General features: G+C 40.8%; 1 protein-coding gene across 15 annotated transcripts in view; it reads left to right on the top strand.

The window, feature by feature from the left end:
• Positions 1 to 24,648, top strand: part of nrcama (neuronal cell adhesion molecule a) — a 63,055-nt gene that overhangs the window by 21,390 nt on the left and 17,017 nt on the right. For 7 of the 15 annotated variants that reach the window (XM_023952201.2, XM_078941484.1, XM_078941482.1 and 4 more), the window contains 16 exons: positions 86 to 127; positions 13,697 to 13,812; positions 14,689 to 14,706; positions 14,980 to 15,085; positions 15,334 to 15,527; positions 17,455 to 17,577; positions 17,651 to 17,821; positions 19,240 to 19,351; positions 19,457 to 19,641; positions 19,880 to 20,011; positions 21,741 to 21,884; positions 22,087 to 22,198; positions 22,291 to 22,457; positions 22,540 to 22,687; positions 23,939 to 24,063; positions 24,384 to 24,413. In XM_023952201.2, the coding sequence (XP_023807969.1) occupies positions 13,743 to 13,812; positions 14,689 to 14,706; positions 14,980 to 15,085; positions 15,334 to 15,527; positions 17,455 to 17,577; positions 17,651 to 17,821; positions 19,240 to 19,351; positions 19,457 to 19,641; positions 19,880 to 20,011; positions 21,741 to 21,884; positions 22,087 to 22,198; positions 22,291 to 22,457; positions 22,540 to 22,687; positions 23,939 to 24,063; positions 24,384 to 24,413 (1,837 nt within the window). In that variant the 5' untranslated portion in view covers positions 86 to 127; positions 13,697 to 13,742. The remainder of the gene's footprint in view (positions 1 to 85; positions 128 to 13,696; positions 13,813 to 14,688; positions 14,707 to 14,979; positions 15,086 to 15,333; positions 15,528 to 17,454; positions 17,578 to 17,650; positions 17,822 to 19,239; positions 19,352 to 19,456; positions 19,642 to 19,879; positions 20,012 to 21,740; positions 21,885 to 22,086; positions 22,199 to 22,290; positions 22,458 to 22,539; positions 22,688 to 23,938; positions 24,064 to 24,383; positions 24,414 to 24,648) is intronic. The other 8 variants (XM_023952204.2, XM_078941485.1, XM_078941481.1 and 5 more) reach the window with 3 other exon arrangements.

The following is a 24,648-nucleotide window of genomic DNA, read 5'->3' as shown; positions in this document are numbered from 1 at the left end:
ACGTAACAAACTAACAGGAAAGACGTGTTCTTGGCTAAAAATAAAATTATACACATCTCACTATCTTTTTGCATTTTTTTTGCAGGTTGCCCAACCCTCTGGAGGCGGACATCTATAGCCTTTACAGGTAAATCAAAAACGCTTTTATAAAATTTGAAAAGTAGTGGCCACATCGTCTGTCTGTTTTTCAGAATAAAAGGAGCGGGAAACCGCCCACTCTGACAATGCTGCCTCTGCTTGCTAACTTGCAAGTCTCTGGACTTGCCTTTTAACTGGAATGAACCAGTGCTGCAGAAAGATTGGGGAGGAAGAAAAACCTTTACATAATCAGTCTTATGCCATGTTCAGTAATTTTTTTTAATTTTATATTTTTATAAAAGGGTTAAATAATGATGGGCGTAGACAATTTTATGAAGTGTTCAGCTCGGGGCTCCTATAAAGTCGGGGGCCCCAGGTAATTGCCTACCTTTCCCCAATGGTAAGTCCGGCCCGTGAATGAGCCACAAATCTCTTAAGAGCCCTGACGAGAGCTTTTAGTGATTTTAAACCTGAAGGTAATACAGATGTATGTGATATGAGATATTTCTCTACCTCCAATCTCCAACAACACTTGTTCCAACAGCAACTCTAGACGTGAACTAAATTAAAAAGGCTTTTAGTACTAATAGATAGAAGAGTGTTATTGAAGTCCAGACCATCACTATCGTTCCTCTCAGATGTATTCTGCAGTGGTGTTATCACGAAGAGACTGACTATCCATTACTTTAAACTGAGCCATAAAGACAGAAGAGATTTGACCTTTAGGACAAAGACATATAGATCAAATGAACCGCACAGCTACTGTTGTGGGAAAGCCCACCAAAGCCTTGTACAGTTCTCAGCTCGTCAATACTATCCTCTTTGCAGAAGCACCAGGGAGTCTTGGCTCGCTTACAGCCACAGATGAATTTACAGCATGGGTCCAGCGACATGCAGCACGAGGATAAAACCGACGCCAATTTTAGTCCCTTTAAACCTGCATACATGGCCTTTGTCTGTTTCATGTCAGCACATCAGCTGACATGAAACATCTGGAATCTCCGTTTAGCGTCATCTGGTTTCTCAAAATGTTTCAGTGTAGCTTTGAAACTGAAGATAAAGGCTGTTTTTAAGTTGACTTAATCTTGAGATATTGTTTTGGATGATCCTTTGTAGTGAGAGATGTTTGATGAAATAAATTCCCAACCAAAGCTAAGTACAACCGTTTCCAGGCTCTAAGTACAAAAAGAGTGGCCATTGACCGCACCTTCAGGCAGCCAATTTCAATAAAAAGTCTATGTAAACACTTGTTTCAGGCTTCTGCTTTTCAAAATCTAGCATTCACTCATAGCTATGCAGGTTTTTAAGATCGTTTTCGGCCTCTGCGTACAAAACAAGTGGCCAAAAACACACCTTCAAGCAGCCAATTTGTATCAAAAGTCTTTGTAAACACTTACACATACAAAAAGACCGGTCACTGAACACGCGTTCAAGCGGTCAAAGTAAAATGAAAAGTCTTTATAAACACTCGTTTTAGGCTTCTGTTTTCCAAAATCTTGCATTCACACATAGATACTCAAGTTTATACCGCTATTTTTCGGGCTTTAAGTACAAAGCGAGTGGCCATGGAACGCGTGTTGCCAGCTAAACTAGGTCAAACTGTCTCAAAACCAATGAGGCACTTGGATTTGGTAGTGATGCAGGTAAACTCACCTAACTCAGAGGCTAGGTGGTTTATCTGGTGAACTCAGACACGGGGACAAGCCTGGTGACATTTATGTTGGTTCTTCAAATGAAGATAAACCAAGGCTACTCTCCTTACATGACGAAATCCATATTCGCCATTGCATACAGGGCTCCAGACTGCGAGCAATTGGTCGCATTTTGCGACCAAAATTTGAGAGTGTGCGACTGAATTTTACATCCAGTCGCACATGCGCGACCAGTAAATTTGCTTCCCCCACCCTTCGTATTTTTTATACATTAAACGTGGAAGGGGCACGTCAATGATCAATGAAATAATTAATGAGACGCAAGCGCACACGGACGCAGGCAGACACACACTCGCGCACATACTCATGAAACGCGAGCACGTACACTCTCGCGTGATGCCTGTCTGCGAGGCGGCCACTGCGTGTGAGAAGAATAGGGAAAGCCACTGTAAGTGGCTAAAATGCATGTAGGGGGAGGGGCCTAGAGATAATCGATTGCGCGTAAACATCTGTGGGAAGGAAACGGAGAGACAAATATCAAAACCTGATATGTGCGTCTGAGCTATGAGCAAGCGAACTATTGATTCGTTCTTCCCACCTGCGGCTAGTGTACCAGTGCCAGAGTGTACAGCAGGGGTCTCAAACTCGCGGCCCCCAAGATGATATTTGGCGGTCCCCGCCTTAATATGAAGGTTTAATGTTACTGCAGCCCGCCAGTTTGTATGAATGACACTTTTTCATTGTCGTGCGCGAAGCTGACCAACCAATCACAGTGGGGTATATGACTCTTGGGGGCGGGACAATGACAGGGCTTGAAAGCAGGACACCTGACAGCTCCCTCCCCGGACCACATTAAGGAGTTCCTTACTTTCCTTTAGAACGTATCTATTCGCTCGTAATTTTCTAAATACATGCAGTCCGTGCTGAACTTTTCTCTGGGCCGCACAGAACCGGAGGAAGGTTTAGGTTTTGGTTACGGTTACGGCGGCGCATAAAACGGTCCTGCGCGGTTGTTACGGCAGCACACCGCTCCCGCGGGAGTCGGGTCAACTGAGGAGAATAAATGTCCCACACCTACATGCGTGACAGCTAACGGGGCTTGAACTTTAAACACGTGCGAGCAAAAACAACATTAGTTTTAGACACACTGAAAATACGTGGGGAAAATGCAACGATAGACGTGTTTGAGATGAACCAGCGGCTCGCCTAGATCGTTGGGGAGACCGGGGGGGGTGGGGGGGGGGGGGGCTGTGAGATGAAAGCGAGTCTACAGCAAGACTGAAGGAGAACAGGAAATTGGAATTGTCCTTAACATTCAATTTAGTTTTAATATTCTTCTCCCCCTTAGTATGATCTGTGTTATTATATATTTTATGATTATTTTAATGTTTTGTGATGTATGTAGCCTTTTTTTAATGAATTGGTATTTTAAATTATTTTAATTAATCACTCCACTACAAAAACCATCAGGACACATGTCCCATAATGCATTGTTTTGTAGTCTGTAGGGCAGCTTTCAGTCAGTTCAGTTTCCAGCTGTGTCCGGGTAGGTTTGCCCCTTGCTCCCACCCCTTTCTCGATTGACAGTTGATGTTGGAGCAAAAACAAAAATATATGTCACACACCAGGTGATCTGTGCAGCGTTGAGTTCACCTGGGTGATCTCAAACACGCTTATTGTGCATCTTGGCTGCACCTATTTGGTGTCACAAAGATAAATTTGTACTGTCATGACAGTGATGCTTTTGTTTTGTTGCATCTTCAAAAGTGCAGAATAAAATGTGACACTGAATTTGAAACAGCACATTGTAATTTCTGCATCTATTATTAAAGTATTTATTAGTAATACAGTGGAAATTAGTAGATTTGGTTAGAATGTTGATTTACGGTATGCGCCCCTAAATTTTCTGGTTGCGCCCCTAAAATTTTCAGTTAGGGGCCACTGTGCTCCTAGTGAAAAAAGTTAGTCTGGAGCCCTGGCATAGATGCTAGCAATTAACTGAACCATTTCTGTTTCTGTTTCATTTGTGCTGCGAGATTTGCACCTCTTCGACATTTCGCACAAAGCCTCTTCAAGCTAAAGGGGGCAGACATGGGCTAGTAAATAGTAGAAGAAGAAGATAACGCCCTTTCTTTCTTGTCCAGTCTGAACACCTCAGGCTGAAAGTGTGCTTAGCGCATTCTTCAAAGTGCATCCAATTCCCAGTGTGTACTCAGTTTAAGCCATTAAACTGACATTTCCAAAAAAAAAAAAGACTGACAAACTCATTTTTAGCAACTTTCACAGATTTTTCTTTAGTATTCAGATGAGAAGCAACTTTACTGAAAAGTTCTGACTATGACTTCACTTTTATGCTTCTGTTTGGGGCAGGTATCCTCATCAGAGCGTCACCATTTCAATTCCCAGTCCCTGATATGTAAAACCTGAATCGCATTGGCTTCTGCCAGCATAAATGTTGCTCATGAGTGGGTGCACATGCAGTTCACCAGTGGGAAGCAATGATTCATGGTATGTTTTCTTATGTCAGAGGTTTAAAAAAAAGGGTGCAGAAAACATTACATTCAGCTGCCAAAAGTTTTAAAACGTTCGAGTTTTCACCTTTTTTTTCCAAATGTCCAATAAATAGCTTGAAATGCTTTTACAGCAAGTTGTGGTCTTCCAGTCAAGAAAAAAGTTAAAATGGTCTCAAACTGTATACATTTAAAATCACACAAACGTTTTTTTCAGGGAACATAGAATAGATCAACAATTTTGGTAAAATGGTTTACTAGTAAAACCTCCCATCCATCCCTTTGACCAATGGCCTGCCTCTTGGCCCCTTTAGGCATTCTGGGTAGTTAAGTCAAACCACATTCACTCAATGTATCCTATAACCCAGTGCACCCTATAGTCTGAAGAAAATGGTACTAGAATATGATGAAAGAGTTTAAGTAGTAACACTAATCCACTGCACATAACAAGATCACAAATCTTAATACAGCACTACTGATGTGTAGCCTGTGTTTACTCAGAAAACCAGGCCATGCAAGTGCAGGAATTCACTTTACAGAAACTGACCCCTGCCTGTAAAACATCAAAACAAAGTCAAGCTATACTAAATACATTGTTATTGTCTGGACTGTCTTTGTCGAAGCATTTTGACATTTTGCTGATTCATGTCGCACTGCTGTTAGAGTCAACATTCCTCAGGATGTTTGAGTGCCTCAAATTTAAACAAGGTGTCCACATTTTCTGAAGTGAAATCAACAGAAAAATGTTAATAGCAAATGATCCTAAAATGTTCCTATTGTTGGTTGCTTGTATCCGTTTTGGTGATTTCATGTGCGCGGTGGCGCCGGGACTCAGAGGGATAACCTACAGCCTTGCCACCTCAGCATTCTCCCAGTGGTAAACAGTTTGGAAGGACAATAGTCCCCACGGGCCAGTGTTAGAGTAGCGGAAAGAGGCGGGCGCGTGCTGACCATCAGCACTTCGTAAAGCCTCAGAGCAAAGCAAGCGCTGGATGGGTGGGACGGCTCTTTGGATGTTGCTGGGTGCGTGCGTTTAAAGCAGGCGGAGACGCCTGTTTGGATTAAACGGCCCAGTGGGATCCGGTTTAGGGGGTTTTGGACACAAAGGGTATGTCAGTTCCGTCCTTTGATTGCTGTGTTAGTGTAGTGAAAGCTCCTTTTCACACTAGCTTCCCGCGTCGCAGGTGGCGCCTGATGTAGTCAGCAGTTTGCAACTGCCAGAGGGCCTTTGAGCATCCGACTTTTACAGTCCATCCATTGTGGTCCAGTAAAACTATATTTATCATTGATATTAAGTTTAAAACATCTTTTATGACACGTGTTATTATTAAACATGGTACTATTGGGCCGTTCAGACTGTTGTCCTTTAACTATAAACACCACCTCACCTGAGAGTTTACAGTTCTCTTAACTTTCAATTTTAGGAAGCTGCAACGTTATCCACCTATTGTGTGAAGTTGTTTTGTACAAAGGTAAATAATTCTCAGGTGTGTAAAAAGATATGAAGGCTGTCGAACAGGTAGTCCACGTGTCAGGAGAAGTTGAACCAATAGAGTGTGTTCAGTGGTTTAAAACCGAACAGTATGTTACCATAGTATGAACCACAGTATGAACCAAAAGTACATCACTGCATCCCTTCGGCAAACTGACACTTTTACCTTGAAAGTGTTAAACACGTGTGTACGAAGGATTTACTTTTGCTTGATAAAAGCCAACTGAAAGGTTTTTCTTCATTGTTACTTGCTTATCAACAAATTTAACAAATATATTTTTCAGAATCTTTAGGTTTTTATTGTTTTGTAAGACACAAATCATATATTGAACCGAAACAAACCCCAAACATTAAGTTTTGAACTGAATTGTGACGAAGGTCAATTTTCGCATCCCTACTGTTCAAGAAGTACAGTGAGTACAGTCAAAGATTTTTTTCTTCACCTTGCGATAGTTTATATTTGTAGAAAATAGTCCGGTGGCCCTGAAGTGCAAATCACATCAACAAATCACTCAATGCAAATATTTAACAATAACAAATAAGGAAACAGAAAAAAGTAGGTACTAAGGGCTTGGCTGATTGGAAGATGATATCTAGCATCGCTTCATCCCAAATAACCTTCGGTTGATTTGATAGACAAACGTCTTCGTCCAATTTGCCATGTCCCATAGTACCTGCCTTTTCTGATTTTTAACATTTCGTTTTGATTTTTAGAAATTACTCGTTTTACGAAATGTTTTTTCATTTTTTAAAGAAACCGGAGAAGGCAGGAACTATGGGACATGGCTTATTGACTAATAACGTTTGTCCATCATTTTAACAAAAGGTTATTTCAAATGAAGCAACACTGGATATACTCCATACCAATAATAACTTTTATCAGTACTATGCAGATGTAGAAGATGCATTTGAAAAAAATCAAACGTTAAAAATCAAACATCATCATCCAATCCCATATCCCATAGAACCTACCTTTTTCAGGTTTCTTATCGTGTTTTGTTTTGACCATTTTACTTCGAAAATTACTTGTGTTTACCGAAACGGTTCATTTTTTTTCCGTTAAGTTATTTTGGAATTTACTTTTTTTTGTGTGAAATTTTCTTTTGCTTTCTAAAATGTCAAGTTTTTTATCATTTGTTTTTCTTTTTTTTTTTTTTTTGTCGTTGTGATCTTTAAAATATTTTTGCAATAAAAGATTTGTTGGTGTGTTTGGCGCTTCAGGGCCACTGTAGGATAGCGCTAGAATGAAGATTAACATATGTATTGGTTGAGGAAAAAGTCAAAGTTGGTGTTTTCACCTAAAACCTGGTAATATTACGAGGTTAAATTACTGTCTAAATAAAGAGAAGGTCCAAATAGACAAGCAATTGTGTCTGCTTCACTGAAAGAAAGATCAGCATTGTGAGAAAAGAGGTAAAGGTCTTGCCTGGAGCCATGGCCTTACAAAGGTTACAATCTCCGCAGACGGGTTGTGTATTTACTTACAGAACGCACCTTCTAGTTTCCACGCGGTAACTTGAGTTTAGAGTTTCATTTGTAGCAACGTGTTGCATTTTAGTTTACGTTTTTACTTCCCTTTGTTCACGGGTGAAGCTGGAAACCTTCAGATGCACGTCTCCCCAACCCCCCAAGGGAAACCGAAATGGAACAATGACAAAAATGCTGCGTCGGCTTTCTCAGATGTCAGCAGTCATGCACTCAGGCTGTTGCACCTTCCAATATATCTGGAGAACCCGTTCTTGCAAATGGGACATACCAAGAAAACCCTTGATTTCATCAGACGAGTAGAAGGAGGTAGCTTTTCTTATCCTCAGCCTCAGATGGAATAAAAACATACCCCGCCGACGTCTCATTAATATCTCTGTTGCCATGATCGGGTGTGACTGCAGAGTATTTCCCATCCGTACTTCTAAACCTCCCTTCGCTTCCCCTTTTGCCCTCGCCTATCTTTCTTATCAGCCTGTCATCTCTCAGTCGTCTCTGGTTGGTGTGACTGAAGGCTGTGCAGTGACCAAGCGGGCCGCTTCAAGGTTTTGTGGAGTGAGGGTCAGAGGGCCTTCTGGGTTCATGTCAGCATGTTGCACATCAACCTTTGCTGTAGGAAAATGCTGGCAGCTGAAGAGGGGGAAAAAAAGTAATGATTGCACGTCCTAATGACTTTAACCCTTTAACATTGGAGACGTCACCGGCGACACCTAAAGAACACACGCTCTTTGACGTACTGAAAGTCTTGGATCGTTTATGCGATCGTCGTAGATCAGCTGATTCTGACGCAGAAAAAAAAGCAGCTTTGAACCGATATGCAACACATCGTCCCTTTTTCTCTGGAGAACAGTGGTGCCACAGTAATGTCTTCCACTTGAATGCACAGTACTGCCCTATGGTATCATCTTTAACTATAAAATATTCAAAAAACACTTTCAGAAACCCATTAGTACAATTGAGTCTAAAACAAACAAGCTTGAAAGAGTGCCTTTTTTAACCTACATTGATTAAAAGTTAGGTTTTTAGATCAAAAGTGAAGATTACGCCAAAATCGTTGACATATGGAAATGCTGACATTTTCTTGTTAGATTATGTTTGGTATAGTTTTGCCTGTTGTGACTCCAAACAGATGCCCCCTTTGCGTTGACATATTCTGCTCATGTAGTATTAAATTCAGTCAGTTACAATTCATTAGAGATGTTCTGCTCAGTGTCATCTCTGGAGATGTCACCCACTTCAAACGTAAAAATAGAAGAACGTAATGAGGACAGTTGAGCCGATCGATTTTTCCCAACCGGGTTATTTTTATAAATTATATATTTAAAAAGGGCGATCAAAAATACAAGGTGGAGAAACAAACTAAAGCTAGCGGCACTATGTTCTTGTGCATTAGATCACTACAAAACCCAACACAGCTTATCACTACCAATGTCACCATGGGAGGGGTGTTTCTATGTCTACTGCAGCTTTATGGCACATTATTGTAATTAAATTAGAAGATTTCATTTGATCGTGTTACCAGATTTTTTTTTTTTTTACAATAAGATTAAAAGATTTAGTGTGCATGAACTGCATCTACTGCATTCAGCGATCTAATGCATTCTGCAGTGTATCCCATCCAACGTGGCATTGTCCCAATTAGCTGTGTCTCGAGGTGGGATCAGCTCGGTCTCACTGTCTAGCACAGGTGGATGAGATTCTAGATGAGGTTTCATTCCTCTGCCTCTGACTCGCTGCAGATAGGCGATGCAACCGGTAGCTTCACCTTCAGGAACCTTGAAGGTCTTGGGTCTCTGTATACAAACACCTCCCGCATGCCGTCTTAGAATATTGTGTCCACAGCCTGTGTGCAGATTGTGTGCTAGCTAAACATTGTAATGTCAATGTGCTGAGACATAACTGACAGCAAAACACTGCTGAGCAGATTATATAAGGGCTGTCTGAGGCTGCTGACAGGAGGTACTGGCACATGAATTCAACCAGCCCACAGTCTGGGGAAAATAATCTATTTTGGGTGATGTCTGACAGCTACGAGTGTAGATGAAGTCGGTTTTCTTAACAATAGAAATGTCTCTGTCTAAATAATGCTTTTTTTTATTGTTTTTGTGGCAAATCCAGCTTTTAATCATTCTTTAAAATGGCAGAAAAAAACCCAATACTTTACAGCTTTGTTTCTCTTAGCAAAAAATAAACTGTATCCACTGCTGCCAGGGAACGAATGTCCCCTGGGTACAGCTGCTATATACATCCAAGAAGTTTTGGAGTCACTCTTTCTACGCAATTCAAATTTCACAAAGTAAATTTCCAAGACAGTGGTGTAGTGGTTGGCACGGTCACCTCATACTGAGAAGGCTCTGGTTCAAATACCAGGTAGAATCTTTTAGTGTGGAGTTTGGACACTTTCTCCATACACGTGTTTGTACTCCAAGAATATGCTTCATGTTTGAATTCCTGTCTGTGGTTATTTGGCCCTTTGATGGACTGGTTAACGTTCCAGGGTGTGCCCCACCAATCCCAACATTGAATGGGATAGGCTCCAGCAACACCCTGACCCCAAAAGGAAATAACCGGGTTTAGACAATAGATGGAATTAGGGCTGCACGATATGAGGAAAACTCGCGATATGCGATATTTAAGATTGATATTGCGATAATGGTATAATTTGCGGTATACAAACATATAACAAAATAAACAAAACATCATTCCCATTTCATTGCAACAGTTTAAAAATTATACTCCAAATGACCCTCGTTGACATAGGAGACAAACATCTAACATATTAGGCCTCCATCCGATTGGTCAAATGCATAAAGGGATTTATTTGATTCGTTAAATGCTTCAAGCTGCCTTAAGGTTGTATTAACACATTTAAGGTTTACGATTTATTGCGATATTCGCAGTCTTTTGCGGTATGCATATTGCAGAGCTGGATATTGCGATAACGATAAATTTGCGGTATATTGTGCAGGCCTAGATGGAATTCTTAAACTACGTTCACACTGCCCTCAGTAAAGCTCGCTGAAGTGGCCACTTCCAATGAAAAGTCTACGTATACGTGTATTTCGGGCTTCCATGTTTAACCCTAGAACACTTTCGCTATAAAAAGATACACCATCCATTCCTGGGACATGTGAGACTTCCCAGGTGAAGGCACAGACTCTTTGACACGCCACACATTGAAATTCCCATAAATAGTTTTGCTTGGGTAAAAATCACACGGCGATAGTGCTCTAGGGTTAAAAGTCTTCTGTTCGCGCGTAGCTACACAAGCTTCTACAACAGCTTTCGGGCTCTATGTACAAAACACGCAGCTATTGAATGAGCGCTGCAAGTTAAACCAGGCCAAACTTTGCCCAATTAGGGACTTGGATTTGGTTGTGACGTATGGATGGCATCCCTTTTAATACATGGAAGTACCAACTGTAAAGGTGTAATTATCTCCAACTCCGGGTCCCGCTTCACAGTCCGCCATTGATGACAAAAAAAACATCCTGGTTCAGGCGGCAATGCATCTTGGGATGTGTAGAGCATAGAAGGACACACCAGACCAATCCTTGAAATCGGGAAAAAGAAAGCCGCATTTGTTGGCTGCATTTTAAGGAATCGTTAAATTTGGACGGTCTCGTCGCGTCTGTGTGATGTAAGCAGCCTACAAATGCAGCCCAGGAAGAACGCAGCCCTTGAATTTGGACACACCCGATATGCTATTTCCATTCTTGAACTGTAGTTTGAGGGAACCAACCCTGCTGCTGCCTGCACTGTACCACTATGGTAAGTTTGGGTTCTCACATTTTAAGGTTTAACAAGGTAAATCAAATCAAAGACATTTCAAAGGAAAACTGTTGTATTCATTCAGAGACACCGGATAAAGTCACATTTGACCTTTTAGAACACATTTAATATAAACATATACGATTAAAGCGAAACTTTGGAGTAGGTTGACACTAAGACAAAGAACACAAACTGACCAACTCTCAAAAAAGCAGCATTCAGTCCTTTTTTTGACACAAACTGAATGATTTTATGTGTAGATGTCATCTGCATGAAATCAGCTTTCTAAGCAGGTATTGGTAGAAGTATGAGAGACTTAAAACAATTCTAACAACAAGCCTGCAACTAGCCTTCACCCAACAATAGGTGGGATAGGCTCCAGCAACCATGTGACCCTGCAGGCCATTTCACTATTTGCATTCATTGCAGTGTCATAATCAAAGCTGTCTGATGAACACGCGCCAGTTTACAGCAGATTAGAGGAACAACCAAGCACTCATAATTCCAGATGTCCGCGGGTCATTCATGTGAACTTCCTCATGCGCATTAGTGACCCATCGCTTGATGATCCGCTGCGTTCGGGAGTAACTCGATCCACACGGCACGCATGTATCGCGCTTGTCTTGTTTTCCAGCTGGACGCACTCACATGCTAAATGTTTACAGGCAACAACGTGCCAGACGAGGCTCCTTAGCGGTGCACATGTGTGTCTATAAATAAAGAACAAAAGAACTGCTTTACTTCAGGCTTCTGCAGGACTATCAACCTTGCAGAGGAAGCTCCTTTTTGCATTGAGGCTCTTCTTCATCGTCAGGTCTGTCACTGCACATCTGCTGAGAACAAGTGAGGAGTTTTTCCACCTTAAAGTACCTACACACATGAACAAGGATCCATCCGGTGATGATCACGCAGCGCACATGCAGGTAGCGGCAGGGAGGGGCTTCTTCTTCTTTTTTGTTTTTACTGCTTACTAGCGCATGTCCGCCCCCTACAATTGGAAGAAGCTTGATGTCAAGTGTTGAAGTGGTGCAATTCCCCCACTCTGGCTCCAGGCTTTTGCCTTCACAGCTCTATTCCGATAAATCACGTGTAAAAAGTTCTGCATTCGGCCAGTGCCTCACCTGTAAACTATCCTCTCCATCGTGAGGAACTAATTATAATCTGTTCTCTAAATATAATTAACATGAAAGACTTTGAATAATTTTTAGACTCAAAACTGTTGAGTTTTTCATGTTTCCTTTACAATTATGGCCCAGACTGCAAGGTGAAAGAACGCACGGAGGGCAGCCTTGATTGCGCAACCCCTAATAAAATGGGTCATAGCGTGTCTGTAGTTTACTCAGCGTATGCTAATAATATCATTCTTTATTAACTATTTATGCATTGTAGACATTCATAACACGTCGTTATGAATCTATTTTACATTTGTGGTTTGTTTGTGGTTTGTATAAGACATTAAGCTGCATGCAGGCAGCAAAGGAGCTGCACTTTTTCATTCATAACTAAACAATAATCATTAGTTTATGAATGTATAGACGTTTTTGGGAGGATTTTTACAGCTGGTGTTGAACAAAATTAGGAAAACACCAAATGTTTTTAAAATAATCTCAAGTGTTTAAATAATTTGGTTCAGTTTTTAATTGTTTACTAACATAAAAAACATAAAAATCACAATAACAGGTTTTCAAAAAATCGAATCCCTCCGATACATTTCACAAAGACACAGGACCTCACACACAACACAGAAATGAACTTGATGCTAAAATATGATGCCAGCTCTGATATAACGACACAAGAGCAAAAACAAAAAAAAACACGGATTTGATTTGTTTTTGCTGAACAGCTCTAATTTTATTTTTATTTCCAGGCTTTGTGTGTTTTTTTCTGCAGTTCATACTTTTTTTTTACTTGTCTGTCCAGCAACTGAGCAAACAGATGAGAGGTGAAGACCTTTTGTGTTGGACACATTTTACTGTTACAACATGGGTTTCTGGATCTTCTGACACACAATGTGTATATTTAAATAAATGGTATCTAGTGGCCTGGATTTTAAAAGCAATTCGGACAGCATGCTAACTTTTTGTTGTTGTTTTTTTCCGTTTTAAAATGTGATTATGATTCCACAAAGTAAAAACCTAACAAATTAGAACATTTTTACAACAAATATTTATGAATCCACTGTGTTCTGGTGATGAAAATGTTGATGGTTTATTTGAAAAACAAACAAACATTAAAATACATTTAATTTTTGCAAAAAATGTTCAAACGCCATGCATTGACGTCTATGTTTTTTTCAATCTAATTAGCATCGATGCACACTGGGTTTGCGCAGAGACATCTGGGAAATTTCGTGGGCATTCAGTTTTGGAATTCTGACCTGTGTCCGAATTCCTTCCCTACTCACTACATAATCTGTGCGTCATTTTGTAGTGCTGTCTGGATCTACATATCCAAACAAAAAAATTGGTCAGCGTGGTCTGGGATCCTATTGGTTGGTTGTCAGAGTTGTATTGGAAACCTAGCATGACTAGAAAGATCAAAAAATTTTGAATGTTTCTAAAAATTACATTGTTCAAGTGTGCTCTCATATTCTAAAACAACATTCCTGATTGAAGGATCTTATCCTTAACATCTGCTAATCACATCACACAGGTTTTAAATGAATGAAAAATGTATGTTTTTATTGTGTTTTTCACTTTTTATTATAGGCTGTAAACTTTGACCTGAAGGACGGATATTTATCACCAACTGAAAATGGACTACAGAGTGGTGCTGCTGATTCTGCTGAGTCATGTAACGTCAGCGTTTGAAGTGCCTCTTGATCGTGAGTATCACCCCCATATTTACATTAACAGGCAACAGGATGTTTTTTTTCTATAAATAAAAAAAAAAAGATCAATGTTTTGTTAATGGCTTTGATTTTTGTGATAAAATAAACATTTTTGAATTTATGGAAGCATGAGAACTGGACCAAGGGAATGTGATGTCATACGTAAAAAATGGCTTACTTCCAGATCCAACGAAATGAAGTCAATTCAGTTGCCATTTTTTCACGATACAAATGCCGCCATGTTGGAGCCAGACGACGTCTTTAAGCATTGATTGATCCGAGTCGGTCTAAGTCATTGTTTCTATGGCAACCACTCGGGCCAGTCAATACTGATCTTATTAGAAGCCCACACCCCTACCACTAGAAAAGGGACGACACGAAATCTGTCAAATGTTCGAATGTTCACCACACACTTATACCAAGCCATCTGATTGGTCAGTTTATAACTTGAGTAACAAAAACACAAAATAAATTAGAGTTGGCAAGAACATGTTAAAAAATAAAAGCAAGAATAGTTATTTTGATGTATATAATGACTGGGAAGTCTATGAGATTTTGGCATTTTGGGACCAGCAAGTACTTCCTGTGTTGAACATGAGGGGGGAGGGGTCACTTATTCCAGTTCTCATGTACAGTCAAAGCACAGAACAGAGTTTAGAGAGGTTTCTGTCTCATCTTTGCTTTTTTTAATTTTCTTTTTTATTAGTTTTTATCTGAAATCTGTTAAAAAATCATAGTTTAGAATCACAAGTTAGCAGCTTGTATCCTTTTCCAATTAAACTGGTTGTTTCTATGATGTGAAAAGCTAACTCTTTTTTTCTCAAATCCTGCTGTTTTTTTGGGGTTTTTTCCGTCATGGTGGACAAAAAGCTAAAGTGCTGGAAGGATGTAAGTTGAACACTGATGGGTCTTGTGCAGTTTTGAAAACGTCTGTCTGGTTGAAGGAGTGCTGTGCATGCAGTGGCCATAACACCGTGCCCAGCTTGCGCTTTAATTGTTACTTCCTGTTGTTTTTTGGCAGTGTGAGGGTTGTCGTGTCTTTGCAGTGCTTTCCATCTCCAAAAATATGACTGCTTTTTGCCCAGATGCTTTGTTGCATGTCGCCTGCACAGCTGGCCTCCAGAGATCCAGTCAGTCACCAATCCGCTTGTGTCCCTCTAGTGCCTCAACCTCCGACCATAACACTGCAATCCCCCAAGGATTACATCTTTGACCCGCGAGAACACATCATCATCCACTGCGAAGCCAAAGGGAACCCTCAGCCCAGGTGAGGCCAACATTCAACACTTAGGGAGTGATCGAAAGCCTAGTGTTATGGATTCTTTCCGCCAAATCACTAAACTCAAGGGTATCTTAACCTGGAACAGAGAGGAGCTTTAAATCACCATAGCAACTGTAATCTGGTCTCATCCATCTAAATCAGTGGGGTTACATAAAACCTAAGATTGTTGAATTTCACTTGTTTTCCTTTCACCTCCTGCCTTAAGCATGAATCTTTGCTCTTATGGATTGTAGCTTTAGGTGGGCCAGAAACGGAACCGACTTCGATGTGAAGAGTGACTCCAAAATCGTGATGAATCCCGGTTCTGGAACGCTGGACATCGACATCATTGGCGGGAAGGCCGAGGCCTACGAGGGGACCTACCAGTGCACGGCTGAGAACGAGCACGGCAAAGCGTTGACCAACAAGATCGTCATCAGGCAGTCAAGTGAGACACTCTAATATCCCCTGGGGTTTCCTTAGCAAAACATGGAGGGTTATTTCTATTGTGTTGCAAGGTTTTTTATTTTTATTTTTTTTTAATTCTTTAAACTGTCCAGTTAAAACAAACCCTAAAAACTTTCTAAAAAGGTCTTTAAAGTCTCCCTCCAATCATCTTTTGATCTATTTTCAAAGTGTTCCTAGGGTCTTTTAATTATGATAATGTGGTTTTTAGCCAAAATAAATAACTTGTAGAGCCACAGTATTTCATTAAAAACTATCCTCTGAGTTGTGGGTGGGACTGTTGGCATAGAGCAACCCTCCCCTCCCTCCCCTCCTCGTTACTGAAAGCTCTCTGTTGACAAACGTTACTGCTAGCTTACAGCCTCTCACATCCCCAACCTAACGTTGCTAGTGGACCAAAAATGGCGAGCGAAATTGGAAAGTTTTAAGCTAGATGAGGAAAACAACTTCTACATGGATTTAGTCGTCTGCAATTTTTTGAATAGAGTGGGGCAGAGAGCTTGTGGCCCCGCCCATTGTATTTTCTACATAAAAAATATTTCAAATGTTATTTTTTGTCTACTCCTGTTTTATTTGAAGAAATAATTACCATATTTAGCGCACTATAAGCCAGACTTGTAGTGCCTTTTTTTTTGTCACACAAAACAACAGTGCCGCTATAATCCTGAGTGCTCTAAATATGGATTAAATCTTGTCGTGTTAAATGATGTCGAAGCGATTTTGAGAGGCACAAATGTTTGGTTGGGTGTTATTGTAAATACACTAACATGGCGTGAAGTGGTGTCAGACTGTGGGTTTTTTTTTAACGTGTTACTGAAAAGGTTAGAAGTTAAAAGGTATTGTAAATATGCTAACGTGGCTAATGTGTAGCAATTTCGGATTGTGTATTTTTAGATTTACTAACAAGGTTGTGAGTTAGCATAGTCACAGTTACGTTTGTTTTTGCTTTATTAACCGTTTTTTTTCTTACGTGTTACTGTCAAGGTTGGAAATTAAAGGTATTGTAAATATCCTAACCTAGCTAATGCGTAGCAATGCCGGATTGTGTATTTTTAGTCTTTACTAACAAGGTTCTCAGCATAGTCACAGTAACGTTTTTTTTAGCAACATCAGTCTTTTTTTCAACGTGTTACTAAGTTAAATTTATTGTGAATATGTGTATCAGTGCCAGACTGTTTTTTTTCTGCGTTACTAACAAGGTTGTGAGTTAGCATAGTCACAGTTACGTTTGTTTTTGCTTTATTAATCGTTTTTTCTTACGTGTTACTGTCAAGGTTGAAAATTAAAGGTATTGTAAATATCCTAATGTAGCTAATGCGTAGTATTGTCGGATTGTGTTTTTTTATGTCTGGAGTTAGCATAGTCACAGCAATGTTTGTTTTTTTATTCAGCATCAGGTAGTGTTTTTTTTTTATGTGTTACTAACAAGGTTGGGAGTTGAAGGTATTCTAAATGCACTAACGTAATTAACGTGTAGCAGTGTCAGATTGCTTTTTTTATGTGTTACTAACAAGGTTGGAAGTTACAGGTTTTATGAATATGGTAATCTAGCTAACATGTAGCATGTTCCATTCAAGTTCCAGAGTTATTGTGGAGGTTTATAAAGTCTGACTAACTGGTGGACTTGTCTCTGATTTTCGCTTAAGGTGCCTTATAAATAACATAATTGCGAAAATAGATGAAGTATTGACGGTGGACCCCGCAGTGTGTAAGATACAGCACTTCAGAAATGCAATTTTAAGCTTAATTTTCTTGAAATATGTCCTCCAAGATCAGAAAATAAATGCCACAAGAACATGTTAAAGACAGTGAATATATGTGGGTCTATAACAACATTTTGTGTCAACAAAAACTAAAAGAAGTGTGAAGTCTTTTGCAAAGCTCTGAGTTGCCCGTTTCCTGACTCGTAGGGTCCCCCTTATGGCCAAAGGAGAGAAATGAAGCCATGGTCAGGCAGAAGGGGGCCCCCCTGGTACTGAGGTGCCAGCCTCCTGCGGGGCTTCCGCCTCCTGTCATCTTCTGGATGGATAACAGTGAGTCCAAAAATACAAATGTTGGATTCTTTTTTTGGTTTTAAAAGTGAAATATTTGGCATTTTTCTTGCAGACTTTCAGAGGCTGCAGCTGGATGAACGAGTGTCCCAGGCTTTGAACGGAGACTTGTACTTTTCCAACGTTCTCCCAGAAGATGCTCGGGATGATTACATTTGCTACGCTCGTTTCCCCCACACACAGACCATCCAGCAGAAACAGCCTATTTCAGTAGTAGTACTAGACAGTAAGTAGATGACTGGAAAAAAAGCTCAAATATACGACTTTTTCCATCCCAAATCTTTACGCACCTGTTTAGTTTTGCGTTTACAATTAAAAAAAGGATTAACATCAAATTCCCTGCATGTTTCCTAGTTTTTGCATGCTTACTTTCTTCTGTTATGTTCTAGTGGACACTCTAAATGAGACTCTGGCTGCTTTGTACAATCTCACTGATTTCTCTGGTGGTGAGTGTCCATATTTACCTCCATAAGCCCAGTTGACATGACCTTTGCCCCAATTTTTACCTCCCTGGCATAAAACCCATCATCTTAATCCTAATCCCTGATCCCGTGATTTAGCCAACATTCGCTCCACCAGTGCTTTTCCCCACTTCAACACTTTTGTCATTTAAAGTCCAGTAGTGGATCCCAAACTATGAAGCTATAAAATATAGTCAAGAATGACTTTCAAAGGAAAATAATTGGGAAACTAAAGCCTGTTGTTCTAACCGCCCCTATACTGTAGGTGGATACGGATTGTCTGAAAAATGGATAAATATGTACGGGCATGCACCTTAAGATCTTAGAGCGAAAATGCTCACACACATTTTTTCTACAGGCCTGTTGTGGGCGAAGGTGTGAACACTTAAAACACCCATAAATTAGGGTGAGGTAATGGAGACGCAGGTGCGTCGTACAGTTTTTCCAGTTTTTCAACTGCCCCCAGAAAAAAAAAGACTTCAGGGTATATTTACCACACACTCGATAATGGTATGTTTTCATGACGTCCCTTGAGGTGGTCGTTTCCACCACACGGGAACTACAAGACACACATGTGCTCTTTTTAGGGTGCGGCTGCACCTTCCACGACCCTCTTCTGGCTCGGAAGACTTAAAAAACCCACATCGCCTGTACAGGTGCCTTTGACAAATTCTGCGCTCACACCGGGCTCGGAAACGCATGTTTGAGGGCCCACTTGCGTTCAAACGTTAATGTAGACGCACGATTATGCACATGTCAGGTTTCCACGTGTGACGATGGTTAAACCAGTAGCCTCACAGTTCCCATAAGGCTGTAGAGTTAAGGGTCACCTGTTATTTTGTGAATTACATTGAAATGAATGGGGTGTGGGGGATCCTGTGCAACAAGCCACCTAGTGGTTATCTGCTGAACTGACCTGGCTCCAATTAAAAAAAAAATAATTTAACTCATTTAAATCAAAGTCTTTATTTTATGATCATCGCATAAAGAATGATGAGTAAGAAACTCCAAGGTTTCCATGGCAACGGGGGAAGGCTTTTTCTCTAAGGTGCTACAACATTTTTTTGTTTTCTTTACAATTTTTTTTTTAGTTTAGAATAAAACCAAACCTAAAAAAAAGAAAAAACTTTAACCCTCTTTAACCAAAAGTCGTCTTTGATATTTTTTCCTCTGTTGTGTTCAGACAATCCTCAAGGAGAACGGCGGCCTCGTATCCTTTTACCTTCAGAGCCCACCAGCACCAAGATGGTTCTAAAGGGGGTACTTCTTCAATTGGAGTGCATCGCTGAGGGGTTGTAAGTGGAATTTTGCCTCCAACAGCTGCCTACTCCCTGTTACCTAAAAGATTAACCCAATTACTAAAGAAGAATAAGGGCTAAATGTGATGTCTTCTGCGATAGGCCGACACCCGATGTCTCCTGGCAGAAGGTGGGAGGAGAGCTTCCGAATAACAGAATGGCGCTCCACAATTTTGGTAAAATTCTGCAAATTTCGGATGTGAGTGAGTCGGATGCAGGGGATTACCGCTGCACAGCTAAGAACAAGCTGGGCTTAGTTCACCACGTCATCAAAGTCGCTGTCAAAGGTACGTTCCGGTTAGCTTCATTACAACCTTGTCTATCAGTGAACCCTAGAAAAGTCCTGAAAGAGCTAAAAAGAGGTAATAGGAGATATATTCAAAATTCATAGCTCAATTTGTCGTCTTATGATCTCACATTTGGGGAAAAAAAGCCAAATCAGCTTGGTTTATCTGTGAGGCAAAACTTTTTTCAGTCAAGTTTTCTCCAAAAACACATCTAATATTCTCTTCTTTGTTTTCCCAGCTGCTCCATTCTGGATCAGTGCCCCCAAGAACCTGATCCTTGCTCCCAACGAGACCGGGATTCTAACGTGTCGTGTTAACGGCAGCCCAAAACCAAAAATCAGCTGGTTTGTCAATGGGGTTCCCATAGAAAGTGAGTGTTTGCAGACATTGAGGTTAACGAGAATATGATGCTTTCCTCTGATACGGCACAAATACGCCGCAGTACAGTTAATGACCAGCAGGATTAATAACAAAGAATCTGTAAAATGTCATAAAACCACTCTACCTCAACGTCAATGAAAAGGAAACCTTAAACTTGAAACACAGTGGTTCCTCGCGATATCGGGGTTCACATTTTGTAGCCTCCCAGTTTCGACGTTTTTTCTTTTTCTTTTTAAACAGCGCACTTTGTTCTGCATACTGATTGGCTGTTGACCCCTGTCAATCAATCTCCTGCATGCCGTGCCTTCTGTACAGAATGCATTCAGTTTACGTGAGGCTTTAAAGAGTATCAAGTCGCTATCCTTATTCTATATATAGACGTATTTTTCTATGACGTTTTGAACTTTGAAAACGTTTAAACAAAGAGAGAAAAGTGCATAGTGAGGAGCTATACACCCTGAAGGCCGTGTCACACAGCCACTTTGTACATTTTGCTCATATTGCATGAATGAAAATTGGTCCTACGTGAATAAATGTGAAAAATGTGAGAAAAGTTGTGGTCCTTACATGAAATCTTTACAAATGTATCACTTATTAACCATGTTAAAAGAACGGAAGAAGTACGGAAAAAAACATGCAAAAAACACGGAAATCTACGTAAAACATGAATTGTGCGTCAATTACATAATTTTACCATGATATGTGCGCCGTTTACACGATGTAGAAGTTATACATCGGTGGCACAAGCGTGAAAAGTCAGTTAGACATTCGTGGAATGATCGTGGAAAGCCACAAATTTGCTTATGCATCTTGCAAAAATCATGCACAATTGTGTAAGACTTACTTCATAAATGGGTACAAACTTTGTAGACTACCGGTACGCATAAACTGCGTAATTCTCAACCGACCAAAAATTTTGAACATCTCAAAACTAAATTCACATAAAGACCCGTCGGCCGAAACCCCAGACAGACATCTGCGCACATCGACGAATGACAAACTCAAGAAACACTGAATTATGCACATCACGCGTGTATCCTGGAAGTGCAGAAATGTTGTACGTGGAACGTCTGCAAAATGTACGTAGTGGCTGTGTGACACGACCTTCACCCCTTTAACACCAGAGCTTTAGCTCCAGCGTTGACAATCTTCATCTACCGTAACTTATCAACCGTTTAGGCTATGTAGGTAATTCCAGCACATCCTGAAGCGAAGAAAAGCGGCTTTGCGCTGATATGCAACACTTTATGTTAGAAAACGTGTTAGCCAATACGAAAAGCCGCTTTTGTCCGTGTCAGAATCAGATCAACACGTTCATCGCGTTAACGGTCAAAAAGTCTTGGTTTCTGAAAGAGCGTATGTTTTTTCGCAACTGGTGACATCTCTGGTGGTAAAGGGTTAAAACATCTATAACTATTGTAAAAGAAAAAATGCTTTCTATTATGGAAATTTTTTGTGGCTTATTTTTATGACGTAAGGACCGCTGTATGAATGCAATTTAATAGATTAAATGTACGTTTTTCAATCTAAAGTGTAAATTTGTTTGATTGTGTTATAATTTTGGCCACATCACCTTAAACCAAATGAGAACTGACTTTATTTCACAACGAGCCATCTAGTGGTGACTTGTTGAAATGGCATGCCTCCAATGATTTGGTTTTTAAAGTAGCTTCAAACAGGAAGTCCTGATGTTTTTCTGTTCTGCTTGTGAGTGGCAGATGCCGCTGCGGACAGAAGTCGCAAAGTCGACGAGGACACTGTGATCATCAGCAACGTACAGATCGGGTCCAGCGCCGTCTACCAATGCAACGCTTCGAACGAGTTTGGCTATGTCATGGCTAACGCTTTCGTCAGCGTTCTTGGTTAGTTGCAGTTTTTTTCTTTTACATGTACTGTAGGTATTTAAATGCAATACAAAGATTTCCAGTTGATTTTCCAGTTAACATTCGTTTGAGGCTTTGCATATTTCCGTTTGTTCAACATTGAGTTTACATTTCTCAGTTTAGGATTTATTTGACAAAAACTGATTTAAGGATTTAATTTTTTTTTTTTAATTCTTGACAGCTGAGCCACCAAAGATGCTCACTCCACCCAACCAAGTGTACCAAGTTATCACTAACAGACCAGCTTTTCTCGACTGCTCTTCCTTCGGGTCACCAATACCAACTATTTCGTGGTAGGAAGCACAAAGGGGTTTCCAAAATAAAAGTTTAATTTTCCGTTAGTTCAATGAATAAGAAACTTTTTTAATTTTTAATTTGTGTCCAGGTTCAAGGATGGCCGGATCAGCATTGAGAATGGTGATCAGTATGTGATCCATGAGAATGGTACTCTGGAAATCATGGTGGCGCAGGTCCTAAATACTGGGAAGTACACCTGCGTTGCCACGAACAACCTGGGGATGAGAGAGAACTCGGTCAACTTGGAAGTTAAAGGTAAAGAAACGGCAAACCCATTCGGGTAGACATTAGCGGCAAAACTAACAGCATCAGCTTTATAACCCTTTTTGTTGTCCAGAACCCACGCGCATCCTGGAGCAACCGAAGTACAAGGTGGTGCAGAGAGGAATGAGTGCTAGATTTGATTGTAAAGTCAAACATGACAAATCCCTCATTCCCATAATGACGTGGCTGAAGGACAGAGGAGAGCTGCCGGACGATGAGAGGTACAAAAGACCGTCACAAGGCGTCTCACAGACAATGACATGTTTATTTCTACACTCACACTCAACGGCCACTTTATTAAGCACACCTGTCCAACTGCTCGTTAATGCAAATTCCTAATCAGCCAATCACGTGGCAGCAACTCGACGCCTTCAGACATGTACTATAGAGATGGTCGAGACGATCTGCTGCAGTTCAGACTGAGCATCAGAATGTGGCAGAAAGGTGATTGAAGTGACTTGGTTGTTGGTGCAAGACAGGCTGGTCTGAGGATTTCAGAAACCGCTGATCTACTGGGATTTTCACCCACAACCAACTCTATGCTTTACAGAGAATTGTCCAAAAAAGGAGAAGAAAATCCAGTGAGCAAACCAGACTGGTTCCAGCTGATAGAAAGGCAACAGGAACTCAAATAAGCACTGGTTACAACCGAGGTCTGCAGAAGAGCATCACTGAACGTACAACATGTCCAACCTTTTGGCAGATGCGCCACAGCAGCAGGAGACCACATGGAACGCCACTCCTGTCAGCTAAGAACAGGAAATTGAGGCTCCAATTCACACAGGCTCACCAACATTGGACAATAGAAGATTGGAAAACCGTTCCCTGTTGAGTGTCCATGAGTGTCCATGAGTGTCCATTTCTGCTGCGACATTCAGATGGTGGGGTCAGAATTGGCCGTCAACAACATGAAAGCAAGGGTCTGTCCTGCCTTGTATCAACGGTTCAGGCTGGTGGTGGTGTAATGGTCTGGGGGATATTTTCTTGGCACACGTTGGGCCCCTTAGTACCAATTCAACATGGTTCCAGCGCTACAGTCTACCTGAGTATTGTTGCTGACCACGTCCATCCTTTTAGGACCACAGTGTACCATCTTCTAATGACTGGAAGGTGCCGGGTCATAAAGCTGGAATCATCTCAGACTGGTTTCTTGAACATGACAATGAGTTCACTGGATTCAAATGGCATCTACAGTCACCAGATTTTAACCCAATAGATCACCTTTGGGATGTGGTTTGGCATCATGGATGTGTAGCCTACAAAAATCTGCAGCAACTGACATGGGGCTATCATGTCAATATGGACCACAATCTCTGAGGAATGTTTCCAGTACCATTTATGAATCTATTCCACCAAGGATGACGGTGGTCCAACCCGGTGCTAGCACTGTGTACCTAATGAACTGGCCGGTGAGTGTTTTTGATTGAAAAAAATATATATATATATTTATATATATTTAATTTTCATTTCAGGTTTGAGGTGGACTCCGATAGTCTTACCATCAAAAACGTGGTTGAGGGAGATGAAGGCACTTACACGTGCATGATGAAGACGAGCCTGGATCAGGACTCAGCCAGCGCCGTGCTCACTGTCGTCGGTGTGTTCACACTGGACCATAAAAATTGGTCGTAAATCCATGCGGATCTACTCACTTCTGTTTTCTTTAATCAATATTTCTATTATGTATTGACCTCATTTAATACGAATCAATCACCTTCAGGCTTTCCCTCTTCCTCTGTCTCAAACACCTTTCCTGTTTTGGTCTCCGCTGTTAGGCTTTGGTTTCTATTTGACCACATCCTAGCTGTCCTCCTAGAACCTCTTGTCTTCAGTATTTACCTGCTTTCTCTGCTGTTCTCAATCAGCCACTAACACTTTATCCTTGTCTGGAACTTTCCTTTTCTTTTTCGCTGTCAGAGTCCACTCCGACACCTGGAATTTTCTACGGTAAACCAACCACAGTGCAGCTTTCATTTTTCTATCACTCCATCTTTGGATTGATCCTCTGACCAGAAGCATTTGCAGCTTACAATGTCTTTAAATGCGTGCATAAGGAACTTCATTGATTATGTTTGAAGACCCACTCCCATCATCACTGGAACTATTTTCAAGGCATTCCTGTGGGCCGCTTCATCATGATTTTGCTATTTTTTGCTAAAATTACAAAAATCTGCCATCCTGT

This window comes from Oryzias latipes, chromosome 23 (assembly GCF_053564925.1).
Source record: "Oryzias latipes strain Hd-rR chromosome 23, Olatipes_Hd-rR_3.1".
Classification (NCBI taxonomy): Eukaryota; Metazoa; Chordata; class Actinopteri; order Beloniformes; family Adrianichthyidae; genus Oryzias; species Oryzias latipes.
This window is presented reverse-complemented; position numbering and strand designations above follow the sequence as displayed.